The sequence below is a fragment of the Onychostruthus taczanowskii genome, unplaced genomic scaffold (assembly GCF_017590055.1).
Source record: "Onychostruthus taczanowskii isolate IOZ18803 unplaced genomic scaffold, ASM1759005v1 scaffold13, whole genome shotgun sequence".
Taxonomy (NCBI): Eukaryota; Metazoa; Chordata; class Aves; order Passeriformes; family Passeridae; genus Onychostruthus; species Onychostruthus taczanowskii.
The window spans coordinates 4,544,155-4,563,419 of NW_024498462.1; the positions used below are offsets into that span (position 1 = coordinate 4,544,155).

At 38.5% G+C, this 19,265-nt stretch overlaps 1 protein-coding gene across 1 annotated transcript in view; it reads left to right on the plus strand.

Moving 5' to 3' along the window:
• Positions 1-19,265, plus strand: part of COL4A6 (collagen type IV alpha 6 chain) — a 109,385-nt gene that overhangs the window by 31,538 nt on the left and 58,582 nt on the right. Inside the window, exon 3 of the mRNA XM_041396640.1 lies at positions 7,766-7,849. Within this exon, the coding sequence (XP_041252574.1) occupies positions 7,766-7,849 (84 nt within the window). The remainder of the gene's footprint in view (positions 1-7,765; positions 7,850-19,265) is intronic.

The window sequence follows — 19,265 nt, forward strand, 5'->3', positions numbered from 1 at the left end:
AAGTATTTTGTGGGTGGAGCACACAGTGCCTCCCTGGTTTCTTTTGTGATTTAATTAACCAAGAACACGCTATGTGCATGGTACTTTCCAAAGCTGACTGTAGTAAATCTTTCCTAGAGGACTTAAAACACAGTGGGATGTCTCACTGTGCTATTTGCAGTGGCTTTACTCTGTTCTTGCTTCAGTCAATGACAAAACCTCCAGGAAAATTAGTGAGGATGCATCCACATCCAAGCCAGCTCTTATTTTCAGGATCACAAAATGCAAGGGAATAGAATGTCTACAGAGATAGAGGCTAAAGAGTTAATCATGTTGGTACTATAGCAGGTAGTCTTCTGACAGTTCCAGGAGATGACTGCTTATGTTTTTATTTAGATGCTCTATAATTATATAGACTTTCAGCTGTTTGGGCCTTTGGCCCTTCTGTAATGTATGATGAAGATTGTCTATTTAAAAAATAGGGTGAAAACTTAAGTGAGAGCAAATGGGTTGCTGAGTTATCTGTCCCACCCCAAAAGGAAAGAATGACCTTGGTGTAGATATTGTAAGTGAACTGGAAAAGATGGGTAAACTTTGTTGCTAACCTGTTGCTAACTTTTGCTGCTTATGAGAGTGCTTCTTGGCACATTCCACCATCTGCAGCTGATGTGTGCTATTGATTTTGGAAATTTAATCTGGAGAAGTATATTAATAATCTGAACAGACAAATACTGAGTCTGTAGCCATTAGTTTGGGATACAGGCATAGCTAATTGTTTTTGTGTAAAATAGACATGCCCAGCCCGTCTGTGTATAAATTCCATTATTAATGACAAGCTCCAGCAGCAATAATCGCTTGCTACAGGAACATTTTTAAAGTAAACTCAGTTCTTAGTCACTCATTTTCACTTTCAAAACTGTAGTCCTCTGGTAATTAAGCATGGGACATCAGAGTTTCTTAACGAGTAGCTTGATAATATGACCAGCAATTTGAATACAAGGCACTGTGTGAGATTATTTAGTGCAGAGTTGGAGTCCCTGCTGCAGTTAGGAGTGCTTGCATTCCCTCCCCAAAATATGGACTTTGTAGAGTAAGAATGATTTGTCAGAATAATGTGGTGGTTGAAGTTGTCCCAGACATTTTTATCATGTACCATGTTGTGGGATGGGGATGCAGGAGCTTTCCTCTGTATGCCTTCTGCAAGTACTAGAGGTATAAAAGTGGCTGTGGCTCATCAGGATTGTTCCTGTCACTTTGCTGTGGAGAAAAGCTGCTGTCTAGGTTTTTTCAATGTCTGTGCAAATGTGCATACCTGGGCATTCAGTGCTGAGGGCAACCTTTTCCTAATCTGACAAGGAAGGAATCTGGAATATTCCAAACATTTTATTTTGTCCTATGGGCTAATCAAGAGAAACGTATGCCTCGTTCCAGCTAGAAACTACATGACATATTTATTTAAAATTAAAGTGTCAGATAAAAGGGATTTTCACACAGTGTTTTGGAATAACACTGCTTCTCTTATAGTTATAGATGTATTTTCATCTTTCTCAAGGTGGTTATTCCTAAAGAAGGAATTGTGCTGTTTGGTTTTTCTTTGCATGTCATGTTCAGAGTTATTTGTGGCAGCAAAGGGCAGTCTGCTGTACTGCTTTGGTCTTTGTGGAAGCTGAGGCAAATGCAGGAGGAGCTAATGCATATCCTTATTTCTTTGCAGGATTGTTCTGTGCTCAGGGAGGCATCCTGAGGGTGTTTCTGAGGCCTTCTCTGAGCAAAGCCAGGGTGTGCCCAAGTTCATCTCTCTTTAGCAGGGCATTCAGCCCTGTTCTTTGGTCTCAGTGATATCAGAATTAAGCATGGAATTGTAGAATTGATTCTTTTGGTATTTTTTTTTCACTAAAGATATGTTTAACAGGGTACAGCAGTGTGCAGCCTTGTTTTTTGGAAGGTCATGTTTTCATTAGGGAAATAAGGTAGTAGTTAGTAAATAAATTTGTACTAATGTGGATATGTGTGCCATATGTGCACAATCAGAGCAGACCTGGGGGATTTTGGTTGTATATATATATATATGGGTTTTTTTTGGTTTTTGTTTTGTTTTGTTTTGTTTTTTTTTTTTTCCCCACAAGTTAATTTACTTTGCTTGGGAGAGACTTTAATGGAAGAAACTGGCATGAAAATAATTGAAACCAATGGTATTCCTTTGAACAGGATTGGTGGTGGCTTCAGTGACCTTGGTGGTTACACAAGGTCTTTAACAATACTTTGAAGGCTGCAATCAGAACAGCAAAGGACTAGACTCCAGAGCAGTGAGGGTTGACTGGCTGGAACTCCCAGTTTGCAGCTTCCATCTGTGTTTTAGACAGTGTTTAATGCTGAGTCAGCTGAGCCTGCAGACCAAGTTGTCCGTGTGAAGAAATGGCTCAAAGGCCCCTTGGCTCAGAGGCTCTGCCCGTGGGCAGCTCCTTGTGCTCATCCTGCTGTCACTGTCTCCCCAGCAGAAAGATCCTTCTCCCAGCTGTCTCCCACACACAAGGCTGCATTGACCCCTAGTGTGTCTTCCCTGGAGAAAGCTCTTACAGAAGAGATATTTTTTCAGCTGACTCAAATCCAAAAGATACAGAGAGGGAGTTTAGTAGATAGCTTTGGTGTGGGAGGTCAGATGCAGCTCCTCCCTTCGCTTAATCCACCAGCCACAAGTATCACTAAAAGTGTGGCCACATTCTACCAATATTTTCCTTAGGTTTTGCTATTTAACAGTCAGCTCTGGAGCTTTCATTTTGAAAAGGTTTTTAACAGATGGCTTTGGGGACATTTTACTTTTAGAAAATAAAATGAAAATAAAAAATTGCTGTCATATTTTCAAAGTATGTGGTCTGTGTTATGTACAAATTTGTAGGATGAATCACAGTGGACACATGCCAGCTTACTTTCTGATATGTACTTTGATGATAAATATTGTGAGCATCCCTTTAACTCTAGGTGAAGGTTTTCCTTCTCAAGTAATTTTGTTAGAACTGTTTGCACAGTGGGGGAGCTGAGCCATTTTTGGGGCTGATGTCCTGAAGATGGAGCTGTTCAGAGCCAGGTTCAAATCTGTTAACATGGAAATAACCAGTATGTGACATTCCTGCTCCTGTAGTGTTTGGAGACCTGTCATTTCTATGGGACTGTAAGAAGAACAAGGTGCTGTTCAGGGTGAGAGAGGGGCTTAAAGCCTGACTTCATGTGTGGTTTGTGAGTTAGTATTTAAACTACAGTCTCTTCCTTTTGAAGGTGTGTTTTTACACTCTAATTCTGTTAGAGTCAATCTAACAGCAGTGGGCATTGAGAACACTATTTAAATAAAATTTGTTCACTTTTGTGGCATTTATCTTTCTGATGAATGTATAGGGCTGTTATGTCACCACCCAAGTCTTCTAAATTCATTAATTTAGCTAAAAGCCATGAACACTCAAATGAGTGAGGTTATCACAGCAGCTCATGAAGTGAACAGCCATACTAGGTTTCACTCATTTTTTTGCAGTGAAATTTTGCAAGGGTGTCTGAATGTCTGGTCCTGTGAATAAAATTTCCTTATTAGTTATCAGGAGCTAATTCTGAATTATATGAAATTTGTTTATTTGAAGATTCCAGAAGTTTTCATTATACTTCCTTTCTAGCTTTTGATTATGATGTTTCCTGTTATGATTTTGTGCTGCTGTAATGGAGCAGTCCTTAACTTGAGTTGGGAAGTTAGTGGAGACAAGTGTTGGGGAAAAAAAAGTCATCCCTGTCATATCTCTTTATGCAAGTTAGAGATTCTTTCACTTTCTCTTTTATCATCAACTTGTTTTTGTCATCATCCTTTTTTCCTCTTTTATCATGAGTATGCTCTTTTTTCATCGAACTTTACACACTTTACACACTTCAGTTTTGTATGCTACCATTCCTTAGAATCCATTCTTTACAAGATTTTCCAGTTTATTTGCCCATTTCCACCACCACTACTTTAGCTTTCTCATGATAAAGATGATGTTTTAACCTTTCTGCAGTCCTTTCCCAAAACATGCTCTCAGCCCATTCCTCTGGCTTCATTTTCCTATCTGATTAAAGTCGTTGTCTTCAGATGAGATTTTTAAATCTTCTGCAGTTGACCCTTTGAAACAGAGAAGTTTTGATGCCAAGTGGAGCCCCAGCTCTTGCATCTGACCTGTGCTTCCTGGAGGTCTCCCACTAAAGTCCTTTGTTAGATGGTTTACTTCTACCTGCTCCCACCTACAATTTTTTGTATTTTCAGGCAGGTCCTTCCAGGTCATGTACTTTTATTCTGTTGCCTTGTATGCTGCTCTAGAGAAGCTGGAATGAAATTCTGGGACACCTCTTATGGCATCACAGCTGTGAGGTCTCTTTACTCTTTGGCTCCAGTCCAGAACAAGCTGAAGTCAATGGAAAGATTTGAATGCCACTGCTTCTTCATGAATCAACTGTGCATAAATGCTTGATAGAGGTACACCAGAAGCACAAGAGGAAAATTGTCCTTACAATGACTCCTGGTTTTGAATGTCCTTTAATAATAGTTTCTCACTTGTATCAGTATTTCTCAAATAGAGTGGGTTTTTTCTACATTGAAATCGTGGTAGTGATTCTTATGCAAGCCTGAAATAATTCATTTAAAATCAGGATGTATGTTACTCAGTTGATATTATGGCTGTTTAAATCTCAGAGTATGTGCTTTTGTAACAGTGCTGCTATTTTGTTTTTTGTTTCCAAGATCTTGGTCTGCTTCCATGCAACAAAATGAAAATGGTTTCATTAATTAATCTTATAGTGCTGGAGAGTACCAGTATAACTAATAACCTTTTTTTTTTTTTAATTCTTTTTTTTTTTGTTTTTCAAGAGCATATTCATCAATCTGAAATGTAGAGCAGTAGGAAAAAAATCCATTCCCTGAATACATGCACAGAACAAGTATGACAGGCTCATGTTTATGTGGTCAGGTTACAATCTGTAAATGTTTGAATGACCTTACATTCATATATTTGAATGGGAAAATGTATTAACCTTTTCAGAAGAGAACACTGTTGTCTAGAATCTCATATGCAACCTTTAGAGTTGTGTTCACAAATATTATGCACATGGCTGTTTACGATTTAAATAGTCATGGAGTGTCTGATGTCAGCTACTTCCCCTAAATAAAATACTCAGGACATGTACACCTGGTTTGGAGCCAACTGGCTTTGATTTGCTTCCTTTCCAAATGCTTTCATTCATAAGTGAGGTAAGTGATCCTCATGCTGTGAAAAAGAAACCTAGAAGTACATGGTAAACACCATTTTACACAAAATAGGGACATACTTTCAGTTTTTCACAAAGCTCAGTGAGAGTTTTATCCAGCTTCCTATAAATTAAAGAGAAATATTTCTTTTGACTTCAGTGGGATTTTGACTAGAGCCATATTTACTACACTGCATCAATGATGGGAGCAGCAGGAGCCTGAGGGATAGAAAAAATCATGGATATTTGTCCAGTCCTCTGCCACTGGGAAAGACCTGACTGCCACCAGAGGCAGGGGATTAGTGCTTAGAGACAGTGACTATTGCAAGGCAGTGGCTCAGAGGGATACAGAGCTATGGTGAAAGGAAACTTTGCCACTGCTCACTCCTAGGAGGCATCTGAATGGACAAAACCGTGAGCCCTGAGGGCTTGTGAAAGTGACTCCTGGAACAAGGAATAAGCTGGAGAAGAAGTTGATTGGAAGTTTAAATCTCTGAAGAATTCAAGGTTGACTAAGTGTCTGGGAAAGCATGATCTGACTACCTGGAGGCATGAAGCTGTGTGTGAAGAGTTTAAATGTAAGGTTAAGTACAGGAATAGAGATAGGCATTGCTTAGCAATGGGTTCAAATCTCCACTGTGAAATGGTGACATAAGCATGGGAAAATATTTATCTCATATCTAAAAACAGGTTCACAAAGAAATGACCTCTCAGCAGGGTGTCCATTAAGATAGGGACCAGTTTTTATGTACTGAGCCCTTGCTGTTGCACATTGCAGACTCAAGTTCATGGTGACCATTCTTTGAGCAGAAAGCTTGGAGTCTAGTCTATAACCTCTAGATACAGGTTGTCTCCTTCTCTTTGCTTTTGGGTAGTTTATAGGCTGGCTGGTAATTTTTGTTTTGTTAGCTGTTTGGGTTTTTTTTTTTTTTTACCTCTACTTCATTCTTTATTTTCTGCTGCTGAGTTAGAATTGTCTGTGGTGTGTTTCCCGTTATGGTGCCTCTTTTGTGGTGCCTTTCTTCAGTTCCAGTTTTGTGTTAGATCCTGCCTTAGGATTTTAATGAGTAGTCCAAAAGCCCCATATCTAATGGGTCTCATCTGAATAAAGCTGCCAAAATGTCTGCAAAGTGGTTTCATAGGATTTTTTTTTATACCTGATGCCTCTTAGAATTGCTTAAAGGTTGTTATGACTATTTTACAGTAAGAGATAGCACTGCTTTGTGGACAGGGAAGTATGGGAGATTGGATTTAAGGCTTTTTGTTAATATCTGTTCATTCTAAGTCCAAAGGTGCTTAATTCAGCAAAACAGTATAAACATCAGTATGTATAGAGGTATTTATTTATCTTCAGCAGAACACTGATCAAGTGATGTCAGACTAGTTACTTTCTTTGAGAAAGCTGATTCAGGAAGCTCAAAAGTTGAGAAGCTTGCATGAATTGTCTTTCATTTTTCACATTCCTCACTGTCAGGAAATTTTAAAGGCTTTAAAAATATTTCCTGTGAATGCTTTTAGTAAGGAAATTTTTGGCTCCAGTCTGAACTTGTTTTAGCATTCAGTTTGATCACCTGCATATGAGAAGCTTAAATATTCCTTTCAGAATTTCAAAGACTGTAGGGACTGTACCTGAGCATGCTGGACAGTGAAAGTTTCCTTAGAGAGGGGTGTTCATAGCATGACAAAACTACACTGGTAAAGGGGAGCTTTTTTCCAGGATTTACAGTACTGTCAGTAGCATTGCAGGGCTTTGGGAAGCCCAGTCCTTCAGACCTGTTTGGTTTGGAAGCAGCTCAAACTCTCTAAACTAAATTCATGTTAACGTTCATGTACTCTATTGGCTGGGAATTAAGTTTGTGATATAGGAACTTCTAATTGACATAAATATTGTAATTATTCTTGAAACAACTAGTGTCAGTGCAGCAAGTTTGGAATATATTTTCAGTTTAAATCCAAATCCATGGTAGTTTCCTACACACTTCCTTGCACATGTGCTCTTAGTTAAAAATGCCATTTTCTCTCATCCAATAGCTTTTGTTCTTGTGGTTTAGGGATGCAGCTTCTTGTTCTTAGAAACATACAAGGGTCCCAAAATCAAATTTGTCTTGATAGTTCCTATTGGTGTGAAGATACTTGTTTATGCAGGATGGCTGAGGCACAAGTTGCAGTTACCAGTTGTGATCCTAGTCCAATAGTGTACTGAGCATCTCAAAACATCATCTAGTTTTATGGGTTGAGAGCCCTGGGAAGCACTCTGCGCCTTGCAGAAGAGCACCAACTTGTGTAAATTCACTTGTCCTCAAAGAATTTCTAGCCCAGCCTTTTCTGATTATTTGGTGATTCCAAAAGGGACCCAATAGTGGAAAAGTTAAAATGTAAGAGCATTCTGCCCAATTACTTTCCAGCAAATTCACACAACAAAGGTAATGTAGGTAAAAAGTGTTGACAGACCAAGTGTTTTAATTAAATAAGATCTTCAGCTAACAAATAGTTATGAAATTTGATTTTTTCAAAATGTTTCTTTCTTTTTTAGGGTGGAAAGAAGTCCTACAGTGGGCCGTGTGGGGGCCGCAATTGCAGTGCTGGATGCAAATGTTTCCCAGAGAAGGGTGCACGGGTAAGTTTGTTTACACTAGTATGACTTGTCCTTGCCTCTTACCAATCTTTTTAGAAATAAATGAACAAATAAACACCATGTTAATATGTGTGATTCTCAATCTAATGACCTCATGAAATGACAAATGATGAAGACCAGCTGCATTTCAAATGTCCCTGGCCAAGATTTCAAAAGCTGTTGTAAAGATGTACAAATGGCTCACTTTGTAATGGGTCTTCAATAGAATCCCATTTCTTTATGGGATCTGAGCCCTAGTTCAAAAGAAGTCAGATGTTTTTTAAGTAGATTACAACAATTAAAATTAGGAAAATCAAAGTAGTGTGGGCTTCTAGTACAGATTTTGCCCAGGCCTTACTGTAATAGCTTCTGTTTATTTGTGGAAGTGTTTTTGATTTGTGTATTTGGTTGTGGGGGAATAATAACTCAGAATGGATCTAAGCAATTCTCTTTGAGGAAGTTGCTTGTGTAGCTGAAGTCTCTCTCTCCAAAGTCTTCATTTGAAGAAACCAAATGTTTAAGCGAGATTTCAGTAAAAATCTTTAATTTCTTTTGCTTTTATTAACAGATTATAACTTATCTTAATGCAGCTGCTTATCTCCTGTCTTAGGGGAATGCAGTAATTGACTTCACTGTGCCTTCAATTGCAATGTTAATTTTTGTCCAGACACCATCTACTTAATGTTTTGTCTTAAGCTCTAGAGCATTTTAACATGTATGAAAATGAGTCTTACAGATTTTGCTTTTGGAGATGAAAGAAGGAAAGAGCACACAGTAGGTACTTGAGGAATTCGAAAGGCTTACAGAGTAGTGAAATAATACAAGTTGTCTTGTTTAATTAATCAGCTGTACTTTCTGAAATCATATTGAAAACTCATTGTCTGAGCAAAACCAAAATAAATTAAGTCGTATTTAAACACTAGCAATCCTGATTTTTTTCCTGTCTATTTCAGTGACACAGTATGTGTATATGCAAGGCATTACTGTTTGGACTGAATTTAGGAAAATGTTGCTATTTAAAAATGATTGTTTTAAAAATGATGTTTTTCTAATTTCAGACAGAGTTGAGTGTGAATGCTTAATTGATAACTGACGATATGTTTGCTCTGGAAATAGAAAAATTCTTTCAGCTCATCATGTGGCAGAGGGAAAACATGTCTAAACAGATAAGAAGAAGAACTTTGCAAGGAAGTTCTCATTATACTCTAGAATATGATCTAAAGTGAATTGCTCAGTACCTTTTGTGATTAGATACAGTAAGGGACAGCCCTAGTTTGGTTCTGGAACACAATATCCTGTAAACGCTTTGACCTTTAGACAGCAGTGAGCATCATTCTTCTGTCTCTCTACATTCCTGGAGTCCAGCTTGATTGTTTGAAGTGGCCACAATGCTGTTGACCTTGCAGTTTGAGCTCTTGGCATCTCTTTTGTTAAGATGTCACAAAGATTTTAGGCTGTTTTCATTGCTGACCTGAGAACCCATTTGGCTTTTAGCTTATTTCTTACGTGACCTGTATGGGTTGAGCGTTGATGGAACACATATTCCATCCTGCTGAGGCCTGTCCGCGGAGTGAAGTGTCTGCTACAAGTGGCAATCTTTTCCTTTTACAACACTACTTCCATCACGTGTGCTGAGCCCTCCTGACACCTTCTTGGACATCTGCAGGCAGCTACTGGAGGCCTGCCATGCCGGAGGATACGGAGGTGACTGGCTGAACTGGGAAGCGGATGGTGTGATTATGTATCCTGCAGCACAGCTTGTTTCTTGCAGGACACTGCAGCCTGAGGCTAATTCCTTGGCTTCCTGCCTAGCTGCTTCCCCACTGCTGCAAAGCCTTTAAGTTCACAAACGGAGACAGGACTTTGTCAATGCCCTGAATCCGTATTTTGTTTAAAAAAATGTTTCAGCTGTCAATTTTCCACAATTAACCAGATCAGAATAAAGCTAACCTTTCTTTTTGGAAGAAGGAAATAGCTAAAAAGCACAAGAAAAATGACATAAGCTAACAGCTTAATGAAAATCATATAGACAATGTCCTTAAATGTCCTCCCTGAATGCACTTTTGATCAGATCAAGCTTTAAAATTTTTATTTTGGCAATAAAAATGTCAAAACTGCTTCAGACTACTTGATTAGTAAGAGATGTTTCTAGAAATGGGATGCAGATGTGTGTAATCCACAGGTGCCCACGTTCTTGTTTTTGCTATAGACTGCTGCTGTAAGTGCAGGATGCGTTGAAAAAACACCAAAAACCACAAAAAAACCCACCGACCAACCAAAAAAACCCACCCCAAAACTCAACAAACCAGTATGATCTCACTATCAGTAAGACTGACTTTGTTAGAAGACTAATCTCTATGAAGTGAGTCAGCAATTTGTGGAATAATTGGAGTCTCTAGGTGAATTGTGGATCTTCTACATCTCTGTGTCCCTACTCTCATTTTTTTTCTGGCAGCTGAGATACCAGTTATCCAGCTGAGGCAATTTGAAGGGAATTCTGCTGTGATGGTATCTGAATGAACCCTGGTACATACAATTTTTTGTGACAGGAGACAGTCTGAACACAAACTTACACTGAACCTACCTTTGCATACAAGACTTACATACTGTCATCTTTAGGAACAACAGCTGATGGGTAGAAAAAGTGCTTTATATTAAATTATGAAGCACAAGAGGAAAGGTGAAAGAAAAGTAATCATATTGAATAAAAAGTTAAATGAGGAGGTGAATGTAAATTCTTATACTAGTCCCTATCCTAGTGCAAGGATATGTTCAGTTTCAGTGCAGATGAGTGATCTACAGCTAGAAGATTTTTGGGACTGCCAGAAGAATTTACTGTGTTTAAGTGTTAAGTGTTTTTCATTCCACTTGCTCACTGTTTCTCCACAGTTTATGGGCAGGATAATGCTGCTGAGAGTTTCATGCTGTATTAGTGGCTATCTTGCTAAGAAATGCTCTGCAGATAAGTCAGCAGGGAACAGGAGGCATTTTTCATACTTTCAGAGTATCAAGAAGCACTAAATAGTTGGCAGCCTGCACCATTTCATTTAGCAGCTCATTTTGCATTTGTTTATAATAATGTTGGCTTTTTTGTTTCTCTAATGTCATCAACTTTCAAACACTCATGAAGATAAAGTAGCAGACTCAGTCTCTGTTGCAAGTATACCTTCTCCTGATGCCTGTTCACTTATCTTGGAATTTATAACAATATTAGAGTTTGTTTTAAACTTTGCTCAACATGTGCTGGAGCTAAACCTTTGGGTTTTTTCATTCTCCCCCACCAAAAAAGAAATTAAGGAAAAAAAAAATTAAAAATTGTTTCCAAGGCTTCACAAACTACTCAGGAGAGGCTGTGTCCCAGGCAGCTTTTACAGCTTAGAGGTGCTGTAAATAGGAAAACTTGGTGTTACTAATTATGAATTTTTTTCCCTGCAATATGTAATCATCTCTTTCTCTCTCTCTCTATATATATATATAAATGTGTTCTTTAAAGCCCATTAAAATATTATGATCAGTTAGAAAATTATTAATGGCATTATAGAACCACTTTCCTGTCTCAAAAATTATCTCCACAGAGGCTGTTTCTAGCAACTGGTGTGGTTGGAAGGGGGTGTATCTGTGGAATGAGGCAGTTGGTTCTGGGGACATGGTGGGCACTTTACTGGTCCAATAAAGTAAAAGACTGCTGGAGTGCATCAGGTATGCCAGGGAACCCATCCCCTGACCTGGACCCACTCAAAATCCTCTTTGTGTACTCCAAGCCTACACCACAGGGTGAAGCAAATCATTGTGAGTAGGAGGAATTGACTAAGATTGAGATTTGCTGAAAAATGTGGTTGCTATCTGAATGAAAGGTTGGTGTGCCCAGAGATACGTGCAATTCCCCATGGTTTTTCTGAAGTTAAAATGATGACAGTAAATGTAGTGTAAATTATCTCTGGGCAATCAGTTTTTGATAGAATTACTGCAGATCAAACAAGCAAGAAAAGCTAGACAGATCCTCAACATCCATGCAGTGAACAGCATAACCTGAGGTCAGAACTTTGGATGATTAATCTAATTGTTATCTAGCATAAACTAATGTCGCACTGGCAAGAGATCTTAGATTAACTTTTGTCTGGAACTAATCCCCTCAACTTAATGGTGGGTGTATGAAGTGTCTCTCTTGTGATAATTAGATGAAGATTGGTTGACCTTTCTTTGTTATGAGGTTGTAATAATTATAAATTGTATTGTTAATAATGTTTGCTGATTTCTGCCTTGGCTGGTTAATCGCTCTGTTTGGAACAGTCAGAGATTTCCTGATGAAACATAATTTCTTTGAAAGTGTCGACTCAACAAAATTATTCTTTTCTGGAGAAGTGCTTTACACAAACATATTTGCTGGTGACAAAATTCTTTAATGCTGTTGGCTCAAACTTCTCTGGGTTTCAATGTGGCTTCCTACTCCCTGGCTTGACAAGGACTGTTTGACATAGAGCTGCCATTTGGATACCCATGGTCTGCAGGTTGACCAGTTAAATTCAAAACAGACTGAGGGATGATGCCATTCTTTCAAACTGACAATGCCGAGGTGTGAGCAGTGCTAAATGCACTAACTATGGATACAGGTACAAATAATACTGGGATTGTTATCTAGTTATTTTTGTAAAGATGAACTATATGTAAATAATGTCTAATTCTTGTTCCAATTCCCTTCTGGTTAAACATATAAAATGCCATCATTTGGTTTGGGAAGAGGATTATCTCTAACACTGAAAAATGTTGACCATCTGTTTGCTGTCATTAAGAAGTTCTGGAAATATTTTGGAAGAAAATGAGGTAATAGTTAAGTCAAACAAGTTACGTGCCAGCTGCTTTTTTTAACAACTGCCAAGGTTTGTTTTTTTTTTAAGTAATAAAACAAACTTTGCCAAATGTAGCATTAAACAATTATTGTACATGTCGTCCTGACCGAACCTAAATACGCTGAGCTTAGCTCTGTAATGAGAACCATGCCAAATACTAAATCAGCATACATAAAACCAAACTCACTGCATTTGAAAGGGGTTCCTTATGCAATGGGTATCAAGACCAAACCTGTTCATATGTGCAGTCTTACATCATCTCTTTGGGAAGACTTCTCGAGGGGACAGGGCCCCACTTATTGTAGAATTCAGTAACAGTAACAACTGTGCCAAAGCAGGATGACCAAGGAGGCTCTTGGTAGCAAACCCTTCTCTGTGATTTGGTTTGCGGTTTTTTCTGAGAGGACATGTGTACTAAGGGAGGCTAAATATATTCCAGGAAATATATCTTGTTAAGAAGATTTCCACAGCTTTCAGAACTAACCAGGATCCATGGCATTTCTGTGTCGCCAGGGTGGGTGAGGTAGTTCTGTGACCTGAAACTGTTTCTCACTCCACCTGCAAGGGCAGCAGATTTTGTAATTGCAGTGGGGACCTTTGAAATCAGCCAGAACACAGGTCTTCAAGCTGTGCTCCATAGAGCACTTCCAGATGGCTTAGAAAAACCCTGTGAAGATGTGTCACTGTTCAAGTAATTGTGCTTCATGTGAGCTCTAACCCAGGATTTTAAAGTCTTTACACTGTTTTGGAAGCAAATAGAGCATTTAAAAAGCTCCTTGTTTCATCCTACAATCCTGTGAGTTGTCTCAGTTTAAGAAGAAGTTGTGTAGTCTCACTATACCAAGTGAATGTCCTTTTTGTTTCTGTTTTTTAGTCTGAAAGTTTCTCATTTTCCCAAACTGAGCTTCTCAGAGCTGAGGTGTTACTGCTATGGATGGAAGCTGAGACGACTCCTGAAAGTCGTGCTCAGCTGGCACAGAGCTGGGTCCCTCTGCCCTGTGCTGTGATAAATCCTCCTCATCCAAAGAGACTTCGTGATCCTCTGCTCTGTTGCTGGCAGGAGCTGAGGGTGCAGGCACGTTGCCCTGGGAATGGGAGCTGTATCATTTTTGTTTGTCCTAGCTGCCATGGCTACCCCCGTAACCTGCAGGAGGAACGTGCTGTTCCCCTTGAAGGCAGCGCCATCACTCCCACTGATTTCATTTGAGGTGTGTAGACAGATGCGAAGACAGAACCAGACTAGCCTTGTCTCTCCTTCTTTGGAGCCTTGCCACGACCGACCTTCTGTTCTGACTTTGGGTCTGTGGCACTTTCTCCAAGACCAAAAGTGATAAGTTGTGCTGAGGATTTGCTCCATATGGACAAAACAGAGTTCAGCAAGAGTTTCCTTGTACCGACCCCCTCAGCTTCCTAAGTACTGGAGAATGAAAACATGTATCCAAATTCTTTCTTTGTAAAAATTGTTGTCTTTCTTGGCCATACAATGGAGACTTCAATGAGTCTGTGATGTTTTACTTGCCACGTAATACGACTAGCATCAACCTTTCAATTTCTCTTCTGTATTCATTTATTCACTGTAGGAGAAGAATTATAATAAATATAAAGTATATAAATAAAAGTAAATAGTAAATTAGTAAATATTCTTAAAATCGTTTTCTGTCAGCCGCTCCACATTGAAGTCAGAAAGAAAACTAAGAATTTCTGCAGGAAGATAAACTCTCTAGTGTCCTACTCAGGACAAGAAGAGCAAATGTTATTGTGAGTCTTTGAAACATATAATCGGCTGGTTGGGGTTTTGCCTAACAAAAGCTGTAGAATTTTGTGCAATTAGTGTCCTGCAATGATGTCTTAGTTGAAGTGAGATTTTTGATGCCCTCTTATATCTGAGAAATGGCACAAGACTGTCTCTCCAAGCATTTGATAGACAAGAAGGAGTAACTTATATCCTGCCTTGAAATTACCCAATTGATATTTTCTTCCAGCATTTCTATATTACTCATGTACACTACTCACCACCAAGAGTATGTCTTTTTGTCCAGGTCAAATTTTCTTAAATACCTCATTTTTGTAATGCCTTTTTCCTCTTACCCCACTCCAAAACTTGCTCATCTTCCAACAAAGTATGATTGGCTCAGAATATTCCTGGTACTAATTATTTTTTAAGCTTCTTAAAATGAGAAGAGGTGCCCTTTGCAGAAACAAGAGTCCTTTTTTAAAGAGTTTCCGCTGGCAGCAAGTGAAAGGTGTGACAGCAATTTCCAGTGTGATTCCCTGAGTAAGTCAGCCTTGGAAACAGAAGGATCTAGAACCAATCTGTGAGCAAGGCCCAGTTTGAGGAGATTTGGCTGACAGTCAGGTTAGCCGGTTCATGAGCCAGGAAAACAGCCAACAGCAGGGATTACTACAAAGCAAACTTAATTAGGCAACAGATAGGCAGGAAGTACGCCAGTCTTGGAGCCTGCAGCCAGAGAGGGCACACAATGAAGACAGCTAACCAGGAAAAACTGCGTTTGTAGTGGTAGGAGAGGCTGCAGTGCCAAGTAGTTGGAAGTAAAGCGGAGTGCATAGGTGTTTCAGGCTACCTGTGTTCTGGGAAATATGTGCAGTGTTTTTGCTGTGAATTGTAGCTTTTCCTGGTAGGAGATGGGAGATTTTAGGAGAACAGATTATAGTCCATCAGTGATAGGCTAGGAAAATGGGGAGATGCTGTCTCCTTGTGAGTGAGGCACATGTGTGTTTGTGGTGTCCAGCAAAATGTTAGGGCTCACTTTCTGAACACTTGATGGTGAAGAAAATGAAAGGAATAAAAAGAATAATAGCACCTTTTTTTTTTTTTTTTTTTTTTTTTTTTTTAGTGGATAAAGCAACATCTAAATAATAGAACAGAGTGGGAATAAGAGAAGAACTAATAATATGTAGGATACAGAGTGGTCTGGCTGAGAATCTGGGTATAAGTATAAATTGTATAACTTTTCCCTTGACTTTACTTTCTGCAAAAAAGAAGGAATGTTCAGGTGTTTGCCAGTCTCCTCCTTTTAAGCTGTTGATTAGAGACATTTTTGCTGTTGCTCTCTAATCAGTCATCAATCCATTGATAGAATTAAGCTTTTTTCTGTGACTGTCCTGATTTGATGGGTGACATGTTAGGGTTACCCTTTTACCTTCTGTGGAACTGCCAAAATAGAAGACAAATTTGGAGGAAAGGTGCAACTGTAGTAAGAATGGGATACTGTGAATTGTATCAGGTATCTCATCCAGCTACTTGTTTTGGAAATAGAAACAATTTTGTAGTCTGAAAAGTAGCATAGATGCAAATATCCTTGCTTGTAATGAGTGATTTTTGGAAAGGTTTTTTGTGTTTTTTTTTTTTTTTTTTAAACAGTAGAGTGTTGCCAAAGCTAATAAGCAGAAAGTTAAAATAATTGCAGAATTTCTGGGTTTGATCCATAATAAATACAGTACAAATAGTGCACAGGTTTTGAAGGACTGTTAAGAAACATCTGGTTGTCGATAGTTTTTTAAATGATCAAAGAAAGCTATATAATATGTATAAAATGACTCAGCATGTGCTGAATTCTCAGTGTATGGTAAAGAAAGAATTTTTTAGTACCTGGTGTTTGGCTCTAGGCGTGGTGCAGTTCTGCACTAAATTCTGTTTTTCAAAGTTCTATAAAGCTGCTATCTCTTCAGACAGATCGCTCAGATTTGTGTTCTCATCCGTGATACTCTGCTGGAACAGTACAGGAGAGCTTGTTCTGCTTCATACCTGAGCTGTGCTCTGTTCGCCTGCTCCTGAAGCTGGGATACAGTTTAACAGTGGCAAATACCCCTGAACACCAAATTTCTTTTGCTTCCATCTCTATACCATCTGTCTACTGGGTGTCTCTATTTCCTATCAGGTTCTAAAACCAGAATTCTCTCTGAGAATTACATTAGTTGTACGTTTCTTCAAGTTTTATTCAAGAAATCTGTTGCCTACTCAGCTATATTTTCAGGAAAGTAAGTGACTTCACAGAAAATATTTTGATATAAAGCTCTAAAAAGTTAGCTTTCTGTACTCCTTAATAAGAGACCTCTGAAAACAGTTAATCACTTTTTCTGGAATACATTTTCTCTCCAAACTTAGGGATATTTGAAAGAGAACATAGCAGAATATGTTTTCTTGTCTCATTTAATTAGGGCATATCTTCCTAAGAGGCCAAAATGTTTTTGGAAGATGTCAACCTTTGGAATATCCTTAGCTATGGAAATATAACCCAGCTTGTCTCACAGCAAATTTAAAATAAAGAAATAAAGTCTGCATGCAAAATCAGGGCAGCAGGTGGTCATTCCCTGTATAACTCCAGCTGTACTTGAGTTGTAAATCCAAAAGCATTACAAAACTAGCAATGGGACACCCATTCTTTGCAAGCTTGGATCTGTGTTTTTGGGACCTTAAAGGAAATTTTCCTGAGATGTAATGTTTTCTCTTGAAACAATAAATGACATAAGTATTATCTCCAGTTTTTTTCCAGAGCTGTGAAGTAATTAAACTTCCCTTGTTTTTCTAACATCAGGACTAAAACCTGAACTAATCTAGTTTAATCATTCCCTTGTCTTTTATCAGCTGGAATGTGCATTAACTCCTGAGAACATTTGGGTGAATAGAAGTTCTGCTTGCAGTGGCTGGATTTTGTACACTGGGTAACAAAAAGTATTCAGGGTTTTCTTCACAGAGTTAACGTAGATGCTGTATTCTGCATTATTTTTTCTTGCAGAATCACTTGTCAGATGTTCCACATTTAGATGTCTTTATGTTTATTTCATCAGTATCTGCTGAAAGCAGGACTTGGGCTCTGACACACTTTTATTGTATTGTGTATCAGTGTTATCAACTCTCCAGTCTGGACTGAAGAGGAAAGCTGGGTGCCGCTGGTGTTCTTGAGGGATTTCCCAACATTTGTGAGAAAGACAGGATTTTAATTTTCAAACCTTTAAAGCAAATTGCCTTCAGGCTTCTAAGAATGAATGCTCAAATAACCATTTATGTGAATTTTATGTGAAATTTGTGTTAAGGGAAGCAATTTCAAGGGAAGTACCTCCTGATGTATTTTTCTTTATATTTGTTTAGAAAAATTGTGTGAGTGCTCCATATAGGGTTGGCAGGATGTTATGGCTGGAGGAAGTACATTACTTTAAACTGGATTTCCTCTGCAAAATTGAGACTTTATTCTGCAAATGATACTCAGCTGTGACTATGCTGAGTCAATGTCACATCTCAGAATTTCATCCTGCTTCTCTGAGTTCCAGTGCAGGGTGTTACCCTGGGGGGAGGTTTCAGCTCTGTGACCTGGCTGCTAGAAACACACACAGATTCCTAATGTTGAGTTTTTGATGAGATTAATTACTCTAAAGAGGTGAAGATTTTCTCTTCAGCACATGGGCAAACAGGAATGGGCAGGAGGAAGGGAGGAACACTGGGATTTTTTGTGTTTTACAGTATCACAGTGTAGTTTGCCATGGAGAATAAAAACCAAGCTGTGTGTCCCTCAAGGATATGGAAATTGAATGATCCTTCCATCTTGTGCAATAGTCTTGTTTGGAACCTGCAGATATGTGATATTTCCCAGACCCTCTCTTTAAGCAGCACAATTCTGCCATTTTCCAGACTGCCACTTGCAGTGCCTCATGAGAACTTTTTAACTGCTTAACAGGAGTTTGGGATTTTTATTGTTATTTCATAAAATGTCTTATCAACTTGTGAGCAATTGTGGTGCTGGTTGTACCCATTTTAATGACGTTTGAATTTTTACAAACATCATTCTTTTCTTCCATCTTACACTTTTTTCAGTAAATACATCTCTTGGCATAAAGGAAATTGAAGTGGGAGTGTGTTTCATTAAAAAAATAACATCCCTGTCAAATAAATCTGTACTTAATTAAATTTCCTCTGTTTTAACTGCACGTAGGAACAGATAACCGTGACAAACAAAAATAAAGCATCTTTAGGAATACTGACTCACCTCTGATAAGAACCATCTGTTATATGCATATTCTTTTTTTTTAGCTTATGCTTTACTAACAAATCACCATTTGGTTCACATTTCTTTGTTCTACTTTGGGCTTACCTAATAGATTAAAGATATGTGACTTGAAGACTAAAGCCCTATTTTATAATTTTTTTAATCACTTTTTTCTTATATACTGAAAGGCATGTGGTACAAATAGTTCTTGCCTAGTAATTACATGAGCACAAACAAATATTTGATAATTGTAATTTGTAATTTTGTAACTAAAACTAATTTGATAATTTCCTTATTAGATAATTGTTTCAAGACTGAAAAGAAAGCGATAACTGGTTTTCACATTGTTAATAGTACAGCTGTGGTTATTATTATCTTGGTAGCCAGCTGTGTTAATTGGGATTGCTTTCAGTGCTTCAGACTGTGGCCATAAAAATCATAGATGATCTGGCAAAATGACCTTGGAAAAACAGTTTCATGTTCCTGTGGCTGTTCCCACTTCCATGTGTTGCTGGTCTCAGCTGTTTGTCTGCAGGAGCAAGGGTCAGAGGCTGCCCAAGGCAGGAGTGT